At 41.1% G+C, this 18,702-nt stretch overlaps 1 protein-coding gene across 2 annotated transcripts in view; it reads left to right on the plus strand.

Annotated features, from left to right (window-relative positions):
- WWP2 (WW domain containing E3 ubiquitin protein ligase 2) overlaps positions 1-18,702 on the plus strand; it is a 144,225-nt gene that overhangs the window by 26,249 nt on the left and 99,274 nt on the right. For both annotated transcript variants that reach the window (XM_030863490.2, XM_060289281.1), the window contains exons 3-4: positions 2,759-2,906; positions 3,248-3,369. In XM_030863490.2, coding sequence (XP_030719350.1) covers positions 2,759-2,906; positions 3,248-3,369 — 270 coding nt within the window. The remainder of the gene's footprint in view (positions 1-2,758; positions 2,907-3,247; positions 3,370-18,702) is intronic.

The following is an 18,702-nucleotide window of genomic DNA, read 5'->3' on the forward strand; positions in this document are numbered from 1 at the left end:
CCACATAGAACTATTTACATTAAAATTAAATAAAATTTAAAGCTCGAGTCCTCAGTCTCACTAGCCATATTTCAAGTGCTTTATAGCCACATGTATCTCATGGCAATGTATTGGAGAGCGCTGGTGTAGAACATTTTTATTATTGCGGAAGTTCTCTGGGTAATATTGATGATAGACGCTGAGAGAGAGACAGAAAAGCATATGTGGCAAAATGATAGCAGTTAGTAAATAATGTGCAATTATTTATTCTATTCTTTCAATTTTTATGTAAATTGGAAACTTCACAAAAAACTACTAACTGCACCATGTGATCTTAGATTGAGTCCAGGACTAGAAAAAAATCTTTTCTCTTTTGCTATAATGGACATTGATAGGGTAATTGGCAAAATTTGAATAAGGTCTGTACCTTAGATAATAGTATTAAAGAATGTTGAATTTCCCAGTGTTGATATTTATACTATGGTAACGTTAGAAAATGTCTTAGTTCTTAGAAAAGGCACACTGAAGTATTTAGGGAGAGAAAAAGAGAGAGTAATAAAGCAAGTAGCGTAGAAAGTTAATATTTGGTGACTTTGGGTGAAGGGTTTTTTTAATCAAATTATTTTATTTATTTATTTATTTATTTGGCTGCGTTGGGTCTTCTTTGTGGCATGTGAGATCTTTTGTTGTGGCACGTGGGCTTCTCTCTAGTCGTGTCGTGCAGGTTTTCTGTCTCTAATTGAGACGCGTGGGCTCAGTAGTTGTGGCGCACGGGCTTAGTTGCCCCATAGCTTGTGGGATCTTACTTCCTCGACCAGGGATTGAACCCGCGTCCCCTGAGTTGGAAAGGGGATTCTCTGCCACTGTACCACCAGGGAAGTCCCCGGTGAAGGGTTTATAAGAAATCTTTGTATTAGTCTTGCAGCTTTTCTAAATGTCTGAAATTATATCAAAAAAAAAATTTTTTTAAAGTAGATACTAAAAAAACAAGGACCAAAAGGGAAATTTGATGGAAGGGTTCAAAGAATCAGCCCGGGAGCTGGGAGGCTTGGTTCCAGGCTTAGCACTGCCTTTGACTAGCTCCGTGATTTTGGATATGTCTCACTTCCCTGGATCTTAGTTTGCCCAACTATTAAATAAAGGGTTTGAACTTGTTGATTTCAAAGAAACTGTCTAGCTCAAAATGGTAGGACTCTATATAACTAGTCCCTATTTTTTATCTATATTTTTACATTTAAGGGTCTGCGCTCACACCACCAGGTGGCCTCAGTTAACCTTGGTCTATGTGTGTAGTATTTTCATTTTCCCACTCTGGGCCACATTTCCCAGCTCTACGACCTTTTTTCCTAGTACCAACTCTTGTTGCTTCTTAATCTTCACGACAGCTTTTGTTGCTGTTGTTCCTTGACTTTCTCTCTAGTGTTCTTTTGGTCCTGGAGAAGACACGTATTGCTAAAAAACAATCAGAGGTGGCTTTGCCCTTTGCCAAGTTGTGGACCCTTATAGGACTGTCATCCCTCAGAAGGGTCTAGGAGGGAGAGGTTTGCTAACTCTTGATGGGAACCCAGGTTCAGGCAGTCTTGTCATCATGGGTAAGGAACGTCAGTTACATGCTCTGATTTGGGGCATAGGATAGAAAACATCCAGATGGGTTTTGTCCTAGTGATCTGGAGTTTCCACCATGGCTGATAAGTGCTACAAAAGGAGCTTGTCTAGCACCCAGCCCTGGGCGTATGCTTGCTTAGTTGGTGCTGAGCCCCTCGCTTGCTGGTGCCGTGTAAGCATCAGAAATGCTGCCACATGAAGGAAATGAACAGAAGAGGAAATGCAGATGGTTAACAAGTACATGGAAAAACTATTCAATCTGGCTAGTAATTGAAGAAAAGCATTAGAACAAATAAGCAAAGTCTGGAAATGGCATATAGCATGGTGTGGAGTCAGGCTGCCGGGTGCACATTGTGGTTCGAAGCTCCCTGGATGTGTAGCCTGGGGCAATGACCTAGCTTCCCCAAGCTTGTTTCCTCCTGGGTGAAATGGAATGATGATGTATTTCCTGCCTCATTGTAAGGATTGGGTTAGATAATGTGTGCATACCACAGGATCTGTAATAAGTGCTCATTAACTCTTAGCTATTATCTTTATACTATTTTTTTTTTACCTACATGATTTGCAAAGGGTGAAAAAAACATAGTACTCAGTGCTATGCAGTGTTTGGTGAAATGGATATATTCCTATAGTGCTGATAGGTGTCTACATGGGTTTAGAAAGGAACTGAGCAGTTTTAAGAACTTTAAAAAATGTTCATATCCTTTGGAAGAATACTCAGAAATGCATGCAGATACTATATACATTTGTGGTCATTTTCCCCGAGCCAAAAGTTGGAAGCAATCTATTCAACAGTGAAAGAATAGTTGCCTAAATTATGGTGTATGCTTGTAATGGGCTTATATTGCAGCTTTTTAAAATGGATTTTGGGGGGAGAGGACTTTTTAAAGAATTGGAGACATAAAAGATGAAAGTCTAGAAAGTCTGTATTTACCAACATCTTAATGATAATTATCCCAGTGTTTTCCGTTTAGGAGTGATTTTTTCTCTTATGCTTCTTTTCTTATGCTCTTTTTATATCCTCACATTAAAAAAGAAGTCTTTTTAGAATGAGGAAAAGACAAAATTTGTTTTTTTAAAAGAAACAACAAAAAAAGAGGGAGAACATCTGCCACAGGGGGGCAGCTGGGAGCCCTCTGACTCATCCTTGACTTCTTCTGTCTTTCCTGTCCAGTGGTGTCAGCAAAGCCCAAGGTACATAGTCGTCAACCTCGAATTAACTCGTTTGTGGAAGTGGCAGTGGATGGACTCCCCAGTGAGACCAAGAAGACTGGGAAGCGAATTGGGAGCTCCGAGCTTCTCTGGAACGAGATCATCATTTTGTAAGAGAAAACCCCTTCTCTCCGAATGCGGCCCCCCGGGAGAATAGAGGAAGGGGTTGTGGGAGATCCAGGTTTCCTGTAGCAGCCTCTAGGCCTTCCGCCTTTGGTACCTGAGGCACCTTCTCTTCAGGTGTTTCTACATCATTGAGCTCACAGAGTGTTCATTGTTAGCTAGATGGTTACAGGGTCAGCTCTCAGGGGGAAAGGGTATATGTGAGTGTCTTCCTCTTTGGGGTTCCCCCCACCTTCAAGATGTCAGCAGGGTAGTTTCTCTGTTTTCTTCTAAGTTACAGGAGTGACTGATCTGCTTGGATATGATGAATCAAGTATTTGTTTTCCAGGAATGTCACGGCCCAGAGTCATTTAGATTTGAAGGTCTGGAGCTGCCACACCTTGAGAAATGAACTGCTAGGCACCGCCTCTGTCAACCTCTCCAATGTCCTGAAGAACAATGGGGGCAAAAGTATGTACAAGGAAGGGGTACCTGACGTCATTCATTTGTGGGGGTGGGGAAAAGAATGTGAAGGCATGGATGTCTCTCACATGGTGGATAAACCTGGTGATGCAGTTTCCTCCAGGACCAGAGGCTGCAGTTACTGTACTCCCCGTGGATGTGGTCCGTGGAGTTCTAGGAAGGCTGAGAGCTACTCTCTGCCTCTATTGTGGAACTCAGCCCCTTGGTCCAGGGCCCCTAGTGGTGGGATGCACTGATGTCCCCCCCTTGATCCTTCCTCAGGGCTGCATACTTTCCCTCTGCCCCTCTTTTCCTGATCCTGATGTGTGACGTGTAAAATCAAACTGTCAAATGCCTCCAGCCTAAATCATTACTTTCCTAGTCTGATCCCTCAAACACAACAAAGGAGCTTCGTCTGTGGGTGGGTGTGTACATGTGTGCCTGCCTGTCTGCGTGGAATGGTGTTACAAATGGTGCCCTGTGCTTAGAAGGCGCTCGATAAACATTTCCTGGTTGTTGGAATGCAGTGGAAGCTCTATCATGATTATTCAGCATGCCTCGGCTGCACGGAAATCTAAATCCTCACGTCTGTTTATTGCTGTTTGTGGTCAGTGGAGTAACCCATGGCGGAGGTATCTGGATCCTCCCTCATAAAGCCTCTATTCAGAGCAGTACCAGATGTGGCGAGGGAATGCCACAGAAAGAAAGGCTCCTTCTTTTCTTGATGTGTGCTGTCTAGCAAATATTTTCTGAACGTGGATTTAGTTTAAGAGAGATGTGTGGGTGGGGAGCCCCGAGTCCCAGGGAGAGTGCTGCTTGATTCAAGAGTCTTTCCTTTCTGAGCCTGTCCTTTCTGATGGGCCTCTTGAATGGGGTGTGAGGCTCCCCCGGTCTTTTTCTTTCTGCTGGGCACACACTGATATGGTGAACCCACTCTGGACTCGGGAATCGTCTGAAATGAGGATCTGCCTCTATTCTAATTCTGCAGGGAACACCCCGCTGCTCTGTCTTCTGAGTCGGTCTTTATTTTCCCAAATGCTAGCCTGCCTTTTATAATTTGATTCTCAAGGAGGATTATATTTACTATGTCATTTGGAAATAGACTTGTGGGCATTCTCACATTAGGATCAGCAAGCGACATGAGTGTCCTTTTCTCTCCTTTTTCATTTGTCCAGTTGGCATACTTTTGCTTTCAATTACAAAAGTAATTGTTGAAAACTTGGGAATCACACAAAAGCACACAGACACACAAAGAAGATAAAATTCTCCTGGAAGCAAAGTACCTAGTGATAATTATTGTTAACATTTTGATACATGCCTTTCTGAGCCTTTTTTCCCTGTGTGCAGTGTATTAATATTTAAGACATCAGTGAAACAAAATTGAGATCATACATGAACTTATTATTTTGCAACATGCATTCTTCTCTTTAAAATGTATTACTATATCTTTATTTTTAATTGTGATTAAAAAAAACACATAACGTAAAACTTACCGTCTTAACCATTTTTAAATGTACAATTCAGTGGCATTAAGTACATTGACAGGATTCTGCAGCCATCACCTCCATCCGTCTCCAGGACTTTTTCATCTTGCTAAACGCAAACTCTGTACCCGTTAAACAGTAACTCCCTCCCTTCTCTCAACCCACACCATTCAACTCTCTGTCCCTATGAATCTGCTTACTCTAGGTACTGCATATGAGTGGCATCATACAGTATTTACCCTTTTGTGTCTGACTTCTTTCACTCAGCATAATGTCCTTAAGCCTCTTTCACGTGGTATGTATCAGAATCACCTTTTTTTTCTTTCTTTTTAAATTTTATTTTATTTTATTTTGACCACACTGCACGGCTTGTGGGATCTTAGTTACCTGACCAGGGATTGAACCTGGGCCCCCGGCAGGGAAAGCACGGAGTCCTAACCGCTGGACGGCTCAGTAGTTGTGGCTCGTGGGTTCTAGAGTGCAGGCTCAGTAGTTGTGGTGCATGGGCTTAGTTGCTCTGCGGCATGTGGGATCTTCCCGGACCAGGGCTCGAACCCGTGTCCCCTGCATTGGCAGGCGGATTCTTAACCATTGCGCCACCAGGGAAGTCCCCAGAATCACCTTTTTAATGCCGAATAATATTGCATTGTATGCCGCATTTTGTTGATCCATTCATCCATCCAAGGACATTTGGGTTGCTTCTACTTTTTGCCTGTAGTGAACAGTGCCGTTGTGAACATGGGTGTCCAAATATCTCTTCAAGTCCCTGCTTTCAGTTCTTTTGGATATATATTCAGAAGTAGAATAGCTGCATCACATGGTAATTCTATTTTAATTTTTTGAGGAACCGCCATACTGTTTTCCATAGCTGTTGTACCATAAAATATTTAATTGTTCCTCAAAAGTCAGTTTTTGATGACTGTCTGGTAGTAGTCTTATCAGATGGCTGTGTGAAAATTTAAGGTTGAACATTTGGGTAGTTTTCAGTATTTCAGTCACAAATAATGCTATTTTGATAAACTTATAAGTTTACAAATCTTTATACCAATTGTTAAAAATGTGTATTAAATTATTGAACATAGTGTTGCTGGATTTAAACATTTTTCAAGGTTTTGGACACATTGCCAGATTACCCTCCAGAAAAGTTCTACCCATTTATCCTTCCATCAGCAGTAGCTGAGATGGCTGGTTTCTATTGCACTTTAACATTTATTGGATTTATTTGTAAAAAAATATATATATATTTTTAGCCTATTTTATAATTAACATTTTGCCAGATTTGCTTCATCTATTTCTTTTTGGTTGCAGTATTTAAAGTAAATTACAGGTGTTTCAACCTTTTATCCTAGATTCTTCAGCATGCATCTCATTAAAAAAGGACTTTTGTTAACATAATTACTGTACCATTATCACACCTGGCAATATTTACACGAATTCCTCATTATCACCTAATACCCAGTTCATATTCGATTTCACCATCTATCTCAAAGTGTTGTTTTACAGTTGGTTTGCCCCAACCTGGATTTGGGCAACGTCCCCTCATTGCATTTGGTGGTTATGTCTTTGAAGTCCCCCCACTCCCCCTCCACTCCACCTTTTTTAAAGCTGTAATTTACTCAAGGAGACTGATTTTTTTTTTTTTTTCTTTTACGCGGGCCTCTCACTGTTGTGGCCTCTCCCGTTGTGGAGCACAGGCTCCGGACGCGCAGGCTCAGCGGCCATGGCTCACGGGCCCAACCGCTCCGCGGCATGTGGGATCTTCCCGGACCGGGGCACGAACCCGTGTCCCCTGCATCGGCAGGCGGACTCTCAACCACTGCGCCACCAGGGAAGCCCTGAATGTTTTTAAAGTGTGTTTATTGCCTTATTAATGTCCTTTGCTCATTTTTTTACTGAAATGTGCATTTTTCTCTTTTGGTTTTGAGAGAGCTCTTTATATGTTAAGGCTGTTATTCTTTGTCTTGTAATTTGTGTTTTCCCAGTTTTTCATTTGCATTTTAATTTTTCAGGCTTTTTCTTTTTTCCATACAGATGTTTTAAACTTTCTGTAGTCAAGTCTGTTACCTTTTATATTTTCAGCCTTTTCTTTTATGTTTTGGAAGGCTTTCCTTTATTCTGAGATCAGGTAAATGATCATCTCTATTTTCCCCTAGTTCATTGTGATTTTATTTTTTTAATTTAATTCTTCATCCAAATGAATTTATCTTTGTGTACAGTGTGAGTAGGGATCTAATTTAATTTTTCCTGAATAGTTAACTGATTACTTTAGCACTACTTATTAAATAACCTATCTATATCCCCAGTGATCTGAGTTGCTACCTTAAGCATATATTAAAAACATATGTATATTTGGGCCTGTTTGGGACTTTCCATTCATTGCTGTTTTTTATCAGCCTTTTCAAATCACTCTGCCTTAGCTAGTATAACATTATGTTATGTTTTTAATATCTGACAGTTCAAGTTTCTCTTCTTTTCAAAATCTTCCTGCCTCTTTTCTTTGCATGGATGACATCATCACATGAATTTTACATTATTTTGTCAGGTTCTCCCCTCTTCCTATTCTCCTACCCCCAATCTCTTGAGATTTTTGTTGGAATCTATCATATGTAAAGTTTCTTTATGGAGAATTTTCATACCAGGAACATGGAATGTCTCTAAATTCACTCAAATCATTTTGAAGTTATCTTCAGATAGATTCTTTTAGTTTTTAAAAGAGGTTTGATATTATTTTCAGTGGGATCTTTTTCTATTATGTCTTCTAACTTAGTGTTGTTGGTATATGACTATTGTTTCTGTATTTTCTTTTATATAATCAGTCACTTGCTGAATTCTTAGTATAGGTTTTCAACAGTTTCTTTTGGATTTTCTTGGTAGACGTTTATGTGGTTTCTAAGATCAAAAATTTTGATCGTCTTAGGAGATAATTTTACTTCTTTTTCTTTGTTAGTTGCTTTGTATACAACTTCCTGTTTTAGTGGTGATGGAGTGGGCATTCTCCCCTAATAACTAAGCTTATAGTGACTTCTTCAGGTGTCAGGTCGGGTATTAGTTGGTAACCTGTCTTCTTGGTTTACTAATCATTGTTGTCTTTTTAAAAAAATCAGGATAAGGGTTGAATTTTGAGCAAATGTTTTTATTTTATCTTTTAAAAAATATTTATTTATTTGGCTGCGTCGGGTCTTAGTTGTGGCACGCGAGATCTTTTAGTTGCAGCATGCAGCAAATAGCTTTTAAGCAACCATTGGGATAATTATATGTTTCTCCTTTCAATGTATTACATTAATTTCCTTGTAGTAACAACCTTAGAATTTCTAGAATATACCTAATTGCTCATGGTAGATTATTCCTTGAAAATTTTTTTAGAATTACATGTTCATATTTTATTTGGGGGTTTTCCATCTAATTCATAAGTGACATTTGTTTATAGTTTTGTACTATTTTTGTCATCTTTGGAATCAAGTCTAGGCTAATTTTATAAAGTAAATTGAAGTGCTTTCCAACTTCGGGAATAGACTCTATAACATGGGAATTATCTGTTCCATGAGTGCAGGAAAGAGCTCACCCATAAAACCAACTAGGTCTGGCAGCTTTCTCTGAAATAATTCTTTGATGACTTTTTCAGTTCTTTCCCCATAATGATTGGTTTGTTCAGCTTTTCTGATTCATCTTGTGTCAATTTTGTTAATTCATATATTCTAAGAAAACTGTTTCATGAGATATTCAAATTATTAATATAAAGATTTGAGATAGCATTCTCATTTTTTAAAATGTTTCTAATTTTTCTCACTTAAAAATGTTGGTATTTGTGTGTTTTTTCCCCATTTTTTTTTCTTGACTGGCATAAACATTCTTGTTTTAACTTTTGGCTTTTAATTTATTTTTCAGAGGACAACTACTTGGACTTATTTATCAATTATACCATGTTTTCTAATGTTAATTTCTATTTTTAACTTGGTTAATTTTTTTCATCTTTTTGCTTTATTTATTCAATAGTCAGTCATTTATAGCTTTTTGAGTTGAAAGCTTAGTGCATTTATTTTTGTCCCATCTTATTTAATAATAAAAACATTCTTGCTTTAAATTTGTCTTTGATTTTTACCCCACTTTGTATTCAAAATTTTTTCTGTTAAAGAAAAGTGCACAAATCTTAAGTGAGACAGCTCAATGAATACTTACATGTGTTCACATCTGTGTAATCACCACTCAAATCAAGAGATAGAACATTCCCAGAACCCCAGAAATTTCCCCATGTCCCTTGCTTGCCCTGCCCTGAGATAACAACTATTCTGAATTTTATCACTGTTGATCACTATTGATTAGTTTTGCCTATTCTTGAATTTTGTATCAGTGAAATCAATTCATCTGTGCTTTTGCATGTAATGAGAGTTTGTTTTTTTTTTACTGGGGTATGGTATCCTATTGTATGAATATACCACAATTTATTTGTCTCATCTCCTGTTGGTAGACATTTGGGTTAGTTCCAGTTTTTAGCCATCGTGAGCAAAGCTGCTGTGAACATTCTTCTACAAGAATTTTGGAAGACACAGACATACACTTCTGTTAAATCTATCTATGTGTCTATCTATCTATATCTATCTTGGGGACTTGTTTCATAGGGTGGATGTATGTTTAGCTTTAGTAGAGACTGTCTGGTGGAGAACCAATTTGCCATCCCCTACATTTTGCTGTGTTCTGCTCCTTTTTTGTAATTGCTCTTGTGATTTTCTCTTTGAGCCCAGCGTGATTCAGGAGGATGTTTCCTATGGCTCCCAGGGGCTGTGTTGCTTGTGGCAGTGGCTGCAGCTTCTACTGCTCTTGCTGACGCCAGCCTTAGCACTTTGAGTGTGTGGCTGGGTTTAGTAGTGAGGCACATCAGATCCGAATCTGATGGAAAATTTGGGCAGTGGGCTGCTTTTTCTTAGAAAAACATATCTAGGATGACAATATAGATAATATTCTGGCTGTGTTTCCTAAAGCCCTCTGTATAGAGCAAGGCTGTTTCTGATGATTGCAAATCTGTCATGTAGAGAAGTGGTTAAGAACATGTGGACTCTGGAGTCAGACTCCCGGGGTTTGAATCCTGATTCCACCAGCTTTGTACATCAGACACTTAACTTCTCAGTGCTTCTGTTTCCTTGTCTGTAAAATATTGTTTTGAGATTAAGTGAGCTAACAACAGTATGTGACACATGTTCATACTATAGTAGTAGTAGTAGTAGTAATGGTAGTTATTATTCTGTCTCCTCTGATATTTTCCTTCCCAAAGATTGGGAGGTACAAATCCCAGAGATGGACAGCAGAGACCCAGTTTCCTGATATGGGACCTCCTTGCCTAACTGAGAGGCAGCCCTGAGGTTGTTCCAAGAGAGAATTCTAAGACTGGACAAATGCAAAAGCTTTGCGGGTGTGGAGTGGGGAGGCCATTATTAACATGTGACATTTTCCAGCACCACAGTCTTGGAGCCTGCGCTCCTTGGGGAGCTGCTGGACGGGAAATGTTTGCAGAGTGGTGTCTAAGTATGAATACGGTTTCGTAGGGTAGTGGGTTACAGTAGGTGAGGTGACTCCTCTCATTGTGGCCGGGTCTTCCTGAAACCACTTTTCCTGGGAAAGGGAGTGACGGGTAGCGGTTACCCCACCTGGTGTTTTTCTGCTCCATGGGACATAATTCATTCTTTCATTTGCTCCCTTGTTTTCCCCTGGGTGGACTTGGAGGTTGACTGGGAGACCCAGCTGATGTTTCCTGCCTCCCCCTGGTCGAGGGATGCTGCAGTGGAGGGTTTTACTCGAGTCCAGCAGTTACGTAATGGTCAGCCTTGGCTGACTCTGCAGGGACATTGACCTGGCAGTGGCTGCACGGAGGACTTGACCAAAAGTCCTGGTTTGGTTCTTAAGGATGGTTCTAGTCATCTCTGTGTGGAAGCCAGCTTTTGAGTTTGACTATTGCTTTTTTTTAATTTATTTTTTGGGGACTTCCCTGGTGGTCCAGTGGTAAAGAATCTGCCTTCCAATGCAGGGAACAGGGGTTTGATCTCTGACCGGGGAACTAAGATTCCACATGTTGTGGGGCAAATAAGCCCACGTGCCACAACTACTGAGCCTGCACACCACAACTAGAGGGCCTGCATGCTGCAAACTACAGAGGCCATGCACCACAACTAGAGAGAGAAAACCCACATGCCACAACTAGAGACAAGCCCGCGAGCTGCAACAAAAAATCCTGCATGCTGCAATGAAGATCCTGTGTACCGCACCTAAGACCCAATGCAGCCAAAAAATAAAGAATAAATAAATACAATAAAATAAAAATTAAAAAATCTTAAAAAAAGTTAAGTCCCCGAAGCAAGAACCAATGCTTTAAAAAAAAATAATAATAAAATTTATTTTTAAAAAAATTGAATGAATACGAATTTTAAATTTATTTATTTATTTATTTACTTATCTGTCTGTCTGCGCCGGGTCTTAGTTGCAGCACGTGGGATCTTCGTTGCTGCCTGCAAAATCTTTAGTTGCAGCGTGCGAACTCTTAGTTGCGGCAGGTGGGATCTAGTTCCCTGACCAGGGATCGAACCCTGGCCCCGTCTGGAGTTCTTGGGAGCACGGAGTCTTAGCCACTGGGCCACCGGGGAAGTACCCTGAATACCGATTTTATTTTATTTTTTTTGCGGTACGCGGGCCTCTCACCGTTGTGGCCTCTCCCGCTGCGGAGCACAGGCTCCGGACGCGCAGGTTCAGCGGCCATGGCTCACGGGCCTAGCGGCTCCGCGGCATATGGGATCTTCCCGGACTGGGGCACGAACGTGTGTCCCCTGCATCGGCAGGTGGACTCCCAACCACTGCGCCACCAGGGAAGCCCTGAACACCGATTTTTAAAAACCTTTTTATTAGGGGAATTTTCAAACATAATCCCCAACCCCCAGTAGTCACCAGCATGTTTCATCCATACCCGCCCACTGGATGATCTTCATTTCTTTCTGGCTTGGTAGCAGATAGGAGTTGAGACCCACTTTTCTCTTGTAGCTCTCCTCTCTGGTAGTTGGACTCATCAACACTGCAGACCTTGGCACTACCAGATTGTCCTGCTTTCAAGGAGGGAAATATGGCTTGAAGTAGATTAAAAAAATATATCCAAACTTCTTTATTTTAAAATAATTTCAAATTCAGAGACAAGTTACAAGGCTAGGACAAAGAACTCCCCTATACTCTTCATCCATGTGGTGATATTTTGATGCATTTGCCTTAACATCGTCTGTATGTCTGTATATGTATGTATGGTGATTTGCTGAATCATTTTAAATTATAAATCTTATACATCTTTGTCCCTGAATATTTAAATGTGTGTTTCCTAAGAAGGATATTTACTTGCCTAACCACTATAAATGAACCTAATCAAGAAATCTAACATTTTTACAGTATTGTTATGTAATTTGTATTTTCTAATTGTTGCAAAAATGCACTTCAGGTGATTTCCAGGATCCCATGCAAGATTGTGCATTACCTTTGGTTGTCCTTAAATCTGGAGTCAGTTCCTCAGCCTATTTTTGTCTTTGATGACACTGCCATTGTTAAAGAGTTCAGGCTGTCTTTTTGTAGAATCTCCTCAGTTTAGATTCAGAGTACTACACATTTTTGGCAGGAGCATTCCAGAAGTGATGTTGCGTCCTTCTCAGTGTGTCAGATCAGGGGGCACACAACTCAGCTTGTTTCATTATTGATGATGTGAACTTTGACCATTGGGTTAGGGTTGTGTCTGCCAGGCTCTCCACTGTAAAATGACTATTTTCTCTTTATAACTAAGACGTTTTTTATGGGGAGATACCATACTTTGAGACTATGTAAATATCTGTTCCTCATCACACCTTCACCTACTAGTATTTGCATTCATTAATGATTTTTGTCTGAATCAGTTAATATTCTGATGGTCGCAAAATTTTTTTCCCAATTTAGTCATTCCTTCTACATTTATTAGTTGACATACTGCTGCAAGGAAGAGCTTTTCTTTTTCCTTTATGTAGGTATGTATTATCAGTCTCAACTCATGGATTCTTATTTTATGCATGGGTTATAATTTATTCCTGCCATTATTTTATGCTCAAAATATCCCTGGTTTGGCCAGTGGGTGCCTCTTCAAGCTTGCTCCTGTATCCTTTTTTTTTTTTTTTGCGATACATGGGCCTCTCACCGCTGCGGCCTCTTCCACCACGGAGCACAGGCTCCGGACACGCAGGCCCAGTGGCCATGGCTCACGGGCCCAGCTGCTCCGCGGCATGTGGGATCCTCCCGGACCGGGGCACGAACCCGCATCCCCTGCATCAGCAGGTGGACTCCCAACCACTGCGTCACCAGGGAACCCCTCCTGTATCCTTTGGACATGTCCCCATCATATAGTTTTTTCCAAACATCATCCAACATAGATAGAATTTACTATGTGATAAAGGTGGCATTTAAAATCAGTAAAGAAAGGTGAACAAATTGGGACCATTGGTTAACCCAGTGGTTTTCAAAGTGTGGTGTCCAGATCAGCAGCATAGGCGTCACCTGGAAACATATTAGAAACATAAATTCTCAGGCCCTCTCCCAGTCCTACAGAATCAGAAAACCTGGAGATAGGGCCCAGCAATGTGTGTTTTAACAAATGCTCCAGGGCATTCTGATGCCGGTTCAAGTCTTAGAACCACTGAGTTACCACTTGGGAAAAAAATACAGTTAGATACCTTCCTTACACTGACACTTGTGCTGGTTTTCTTTATTTAGTTTTTAAACGTTTAACCCTTTAATCAATCTGGAGGTTTTTTTGGTGTATGGTGTAGGCCAAGGATCTAGTTGTATTTTTTCCTTATGGGTTTTACGGTGTCACTGTTTTCACTGGAGGGAGTGCCAGTATCAGTTTGGACATACCTATTCTCACTGCTTTTTTTTTAAAATTTTTATTTTTTTGGCTGCGTTGGGTCTTAGTTGCAGCATGCGGGATCTTCATTGAGGCATGCGAGATCTTTCGTTGTGGCGCACTGTCTCTTCGTTGCCACACTCGGGCTTCTCTCTAGTTGTGGCGCGCGGGGGTCCAGAACGTGTGGGCTCTGTAGTTTGTGGCACGCGGGCTCTCTTGTTGAGGCGCGCGAGCTCTGGCATGCAGGCTTAGTTGCCCCGCGGAATGTGGGATCTTAGTTCCCCGACCAGGGATTGAACCTGTGTCCCCTGCATTGGAAGGTAGATTCTTTACCACTGGACCACCAGGGAAATCCCCTCACTGCTCTTTTTCTTCAAAACTTTCTTGGCTCTTGAGCCTTCATTTTTCCTGAAAGACTTTATGTATACACACACACACACATAAATATCTATTCTGTGTCTATATATTCAAGGTGATGAGTTTATGCTAAAATCTCCAATTCTAATTCAACCTCACAGAGTTCTTCCTAACTTTCCTCCTTTCCCCACTAGAGCCCTGGCTCTCACCATCATCCACATCTTTACTCATTTCTATATGCACAGGAGGCGGTTAGAGAATTGCTGTCCCCAGACCACTGTGAAAAATGAAGTACCTTCGAAAAGCTTTTTGCTTATGCTCTTCGTTTTCTATGCGTGTCTGTTTTCTTTCCCCATGTGTGTCTCCCAGATTTAAAAAAAAAAAAAATGAGAGAGGGAGAAAAAGCAAACAGCTCCCTATTTATTTAAAAATCTTATAAGCAGAGGGTTGTTACTGCACTTTATGTTCCAAGAACAGATAGGCCAGTCACGAGTGCTGTACCACCTCCCTCCCTCTTCCATGAGGATGAAGTGTTCTGGTGGGTGGGCCATGCATCTCAAGGAGGCAGGCCTGACAGACAGTGCATGCATTTATTTTAAAGTAAACACCACACTGTTTTTCCAGTTTTTCAACAAAAAGAGAAATAAACCACTGATCCTTGGAACCTGAGTCAGAGGAGAAGAGAGAAACTTTTTAAAAAATTGCTCCTAAGTTAAAAACAATTTTAAATTTAAGTTTGAGAAATTATTCACTGTTTCTTCAGATGAGGAGGAGGCGGGCAAGAGACAAAAGTGAAAGGAAGGATGTGACAGTCCTGTAAGCTGGTAGGGAGCTATTATTTAGGGCATAGCTACAAACTCCAGTGCCTTGATTAGGCCTGATGGGAGAATGGCCAAACCAGTTCTGCATAGCCAAGTAGTTACTTTTATGAGCCTGGTAAACCACTAAGACCTAGTTATTTCAGTCTCATGGAATACTCACAGAAGATTTCTGAGAAATTCTCTCTTGCTCCCCAAATTGAAAATAGTATAATTGTATCTCTGGGATGTGCCCCCCCACCCCCCATACCACAATCCGCAGATGCTCAAGTCCCTTATATAAAATAGCATAGCATTTGCATATTACCTATGTACATACCCCCGTATACTTTAAATTATCTCTAGATTATCTATAATACCCAATACAATGTAAGTGCTTTGTAAATAGTTGCTGGAGCACAGCAAGTTCAAAGTTTGCTTTTGGGAATTTTCTGGAATTTTTTTTCCTGAATATTTTTGATCCACACTTGGTTGTATCTGAGAATATGGAGCATGTGGATATGTGGCAGGGGAGGCTGACTATTAATATTTTTTCTGATAATAAAAGCAACGTATGCTCCTAAAACTGAAAATGTTACTGTTATTTTTCTGATTATTATTGTTGTTTTATGCTTATTGAAAAAAAAGACAAAGAACATTGTGAGTGCTAAGTATGTATCAGGCATTGTTCTGAATTCTTGATCTCTATCTATCTATCTATGTCTATATCTATTCTTTCCATTTAATCCTCCTGCATACCTATAATGTAGGTTGTACTGCCATCCCCTTTAATGAGGAAATAGGCAGATTTTATGTAACTTGCCCAAGATCACATAGTAGGTGGTGGCAGAGTTGGGATTTAACCCAGGCCTTTTTGGTCTCAGAGACTTTGCCTGCAACCTCTGCATATACTGCCTTCCAAAGAAGGAGAAGGTTAAAAATCACTGGAAATTCTTTTTTTTCCCCCCACGAAGCTACCAAATCTTGTTCCGTTATTATGAACTCCATTGAATGTTCGCATTTTTTTTTTTTTTCTTTGTGGTACGCTGGCCTCTCACTGTTGTGGCCTCTCCAGTTGCGGAGCACAGGCTCCGGACACGCAGGCTCAGCGGCCATGGCTCACGGGCCCAGCTGCTCCGCGGCATGTGGGATCTTCCCAGACCGGGGCACGAACCCGTGTCCCCTGGATCGGCAGGCGGACTCTCAACCATTGCGCCACCAGGGAAGCCCCTGTTTTCATTTTTTAAAGACAATTTTTGAGAGCAATTTTAGAGTTCACAGCAAAATTGAGAAGGTACATGGAAATTTTTTTATTCAGAGCTAACCCGGTTAATACTTTGTTATATATCCACTCAGCTTTTTGGGGGTATGTCAACTATATATATATATTATATATATTATATATATATATATATATTTTTTATATATATATATATAATATATATATATATAGGTGTGAGTGTCTAACTTTTTCCCCAAATTGGGAACTCACTCTACATATTGCTTTATAACTTGCTTTTTTTCCACCCAGTTTTTCTACCTCAATGAAACTAGATCCTTTTAATGGCTACAACAGCATTTTTTGGTATGAATGCACCATAGTTTAACAGATCTTTTATTGTTGGCCGTTTCTGCGTCTTTACTACTACAAGCAAGACTTTTCAGTAAATTCTTGTAATGATATCTTTGTTCTCCTGTCCTTTTTTTCCCTTAGGGTAGTAAATTCCTAGGCATGCATTGCTGGGTCCAAAGGCAGGCACGCTGCAAGTTCTGTGATATCTGTGGCCTGGGTCTGCTGCAAAGACTGGACCCGTTTACACAACCCACCGTGTGTGTGCACGTGTACTTGTTTCCCTTCCCCCAGTGGCGCTGGGCATTACCAGTCTTTTAACCTCTGCTAGTCTGTTCTGCTGTGACAGTGATTTCTCTTTGTTATTTTAATTTGCATCTCTTTTCTTTTCTCCTTTCCCTTTCCTTCTTGAGGAACTCCTGGGTAAACTTTTGTCCTTGCTGCCTTGCTGCAAATGCTGTACCAGGTCTCCGGTCACCTCCGTGTGACTCCATCCAGGGTCAGTTCTCACTTCCAACTCACTTGCCTTGCAGACTGGATACAAGGAATCCATCCCTCCAACTTGACCTACTCTTTTCACTTGGTTTTCAGGACACCACGCCCGGCTGGTGTTCTGTCTATCTTTCCAGTCACTCTTTTCCAGTCTCCTTTGCTGGTTTTCTCCTCGCTGGTCCAGAAGCCTTGGGATACCCCAAGTTGGCTTAGTCCTGCATCCACTTGTTAATTTATACCTCTTCCTTTCATGATCTCATCCAGCCTCACGGCTTTAAATTTGGTCCGTTCACCTATGACTTGCACCCTGGACCTTTCTCCGGGCAACCTGAGACCGTGTTTCTAGATGTCTAATCAGCATCCTCGAATTAACATGTTAAAAGCTGAGCTATCAGCTTTCCATCTAAGGCAATGGAGATGGAGATTTGGTGTTGCTCAGGCTGAAAACCTGGGTGTCCTCCTTGACGCCATTCTTTCTATTACAACCCCCACCCGGTCCATCAACATGTCCTGCCCTCATTACCTTCGAGAGACCTTGGAGGAACTGACTGTTTCTCACCCTGACAGCTGCCGTCACCCATGTCCACCTCACCACCACTTCTCAACTCAGGAGGCAAAGGCCTCCTAACTGGTCTCCCGGCATCATCTGCGTTTGTCTCCCTACACTTCATTTTTGAGCCCAGCAGCCAGAATGATCCAACCCATGAGTCGAATCACATCCCTCCTCCAGTGGTTGCCTTTCTTACTAAAAGTAAAAACTGAAGTCCTTCCCAAACGGCCTAAAAAGCCTTCCCTGATCTTTCTGTCACCTCTCTGTTACCCCATCTCAATCATTCCACCCTCACCAAACCGCCTCCTGCCCACAGGCCTTTGTGCTCTTCCTCCAGGCCACTGCTGCTCTTGCCTCAGGGCCTTTGCACCGCCCTGACCTTCTTCCCAAAATATTTCTTCCTTGTGTGTCCTCCTGCCTTTCTCCCTCACCCACTTCCAGCCCACTCAGATGTCACCTCAGTGAGGGCTTCCCTGATCCATTCAGTGATTTTTTTTTTTTAATTTTACCAAGGTGTGCAACATCACCGTGAACTTTCCCACCACCTCAGTAAGATCCCTCCTGCTCACTTAGCTCTGGTTCCCATTAGTTTCTGTTCCCAGCCCAGCCCCTGGCAACCACTACGCTGCTTCCTGTCTCTGTAGATTTGCCTTTTCTGGACACTTTATACAAATGGAATCATACATGTGGCCCTGACCAAACCACCTTAATTTCAGTTCCTCCCTACACAACATTCCCTATTCCTTTCCTTGCTTTATTTTCTTTTTAGCAGTATCCCCATATAGTATATATATATTTTGTTTATTTATCTGACTTATTGGCCTCTACAACTAGAATGTGAGCTCCATGGGGGCAGGCACTGTTTGGTTTTTGTTAACTCTTGTACATCCCCTCATTCCTGTGCCCAGAACACAAAGAAGATACTAATAATATAATATAATATAATATAATATAATATAATATAATATAATATAATATAATATATACCATAACATAATATGATATTATACAATGTAATGTAATAATATGATATTAGTATATATATAATATACATATTTAATTAGATTAGTGAGGATGAACATCTTTTTATGTGACTGTGGTTTTTGTGGCCAGTGTCGTGGCTGACCGCTGAGGCAGAGGTAGGACCAGGGAAGTGCTGGGTGCCCTCTCTGGGGAGGTATCAGGCAGAATCCGTCCCTAGCCTC

The sequence above is a fragment of the Globicephala melas genome, chromosome 19 (genome assembly GCF_963455315.2).
Source record: "Globicephala melas chromosome 19, mGloMel1.2, whole genome shotgun sequence".
NCBI lineage: Eukaryota > Metazoa > Chordata > Mammalia > Artiodactyla > Delphinidae > Globicephala > Globicephala melas.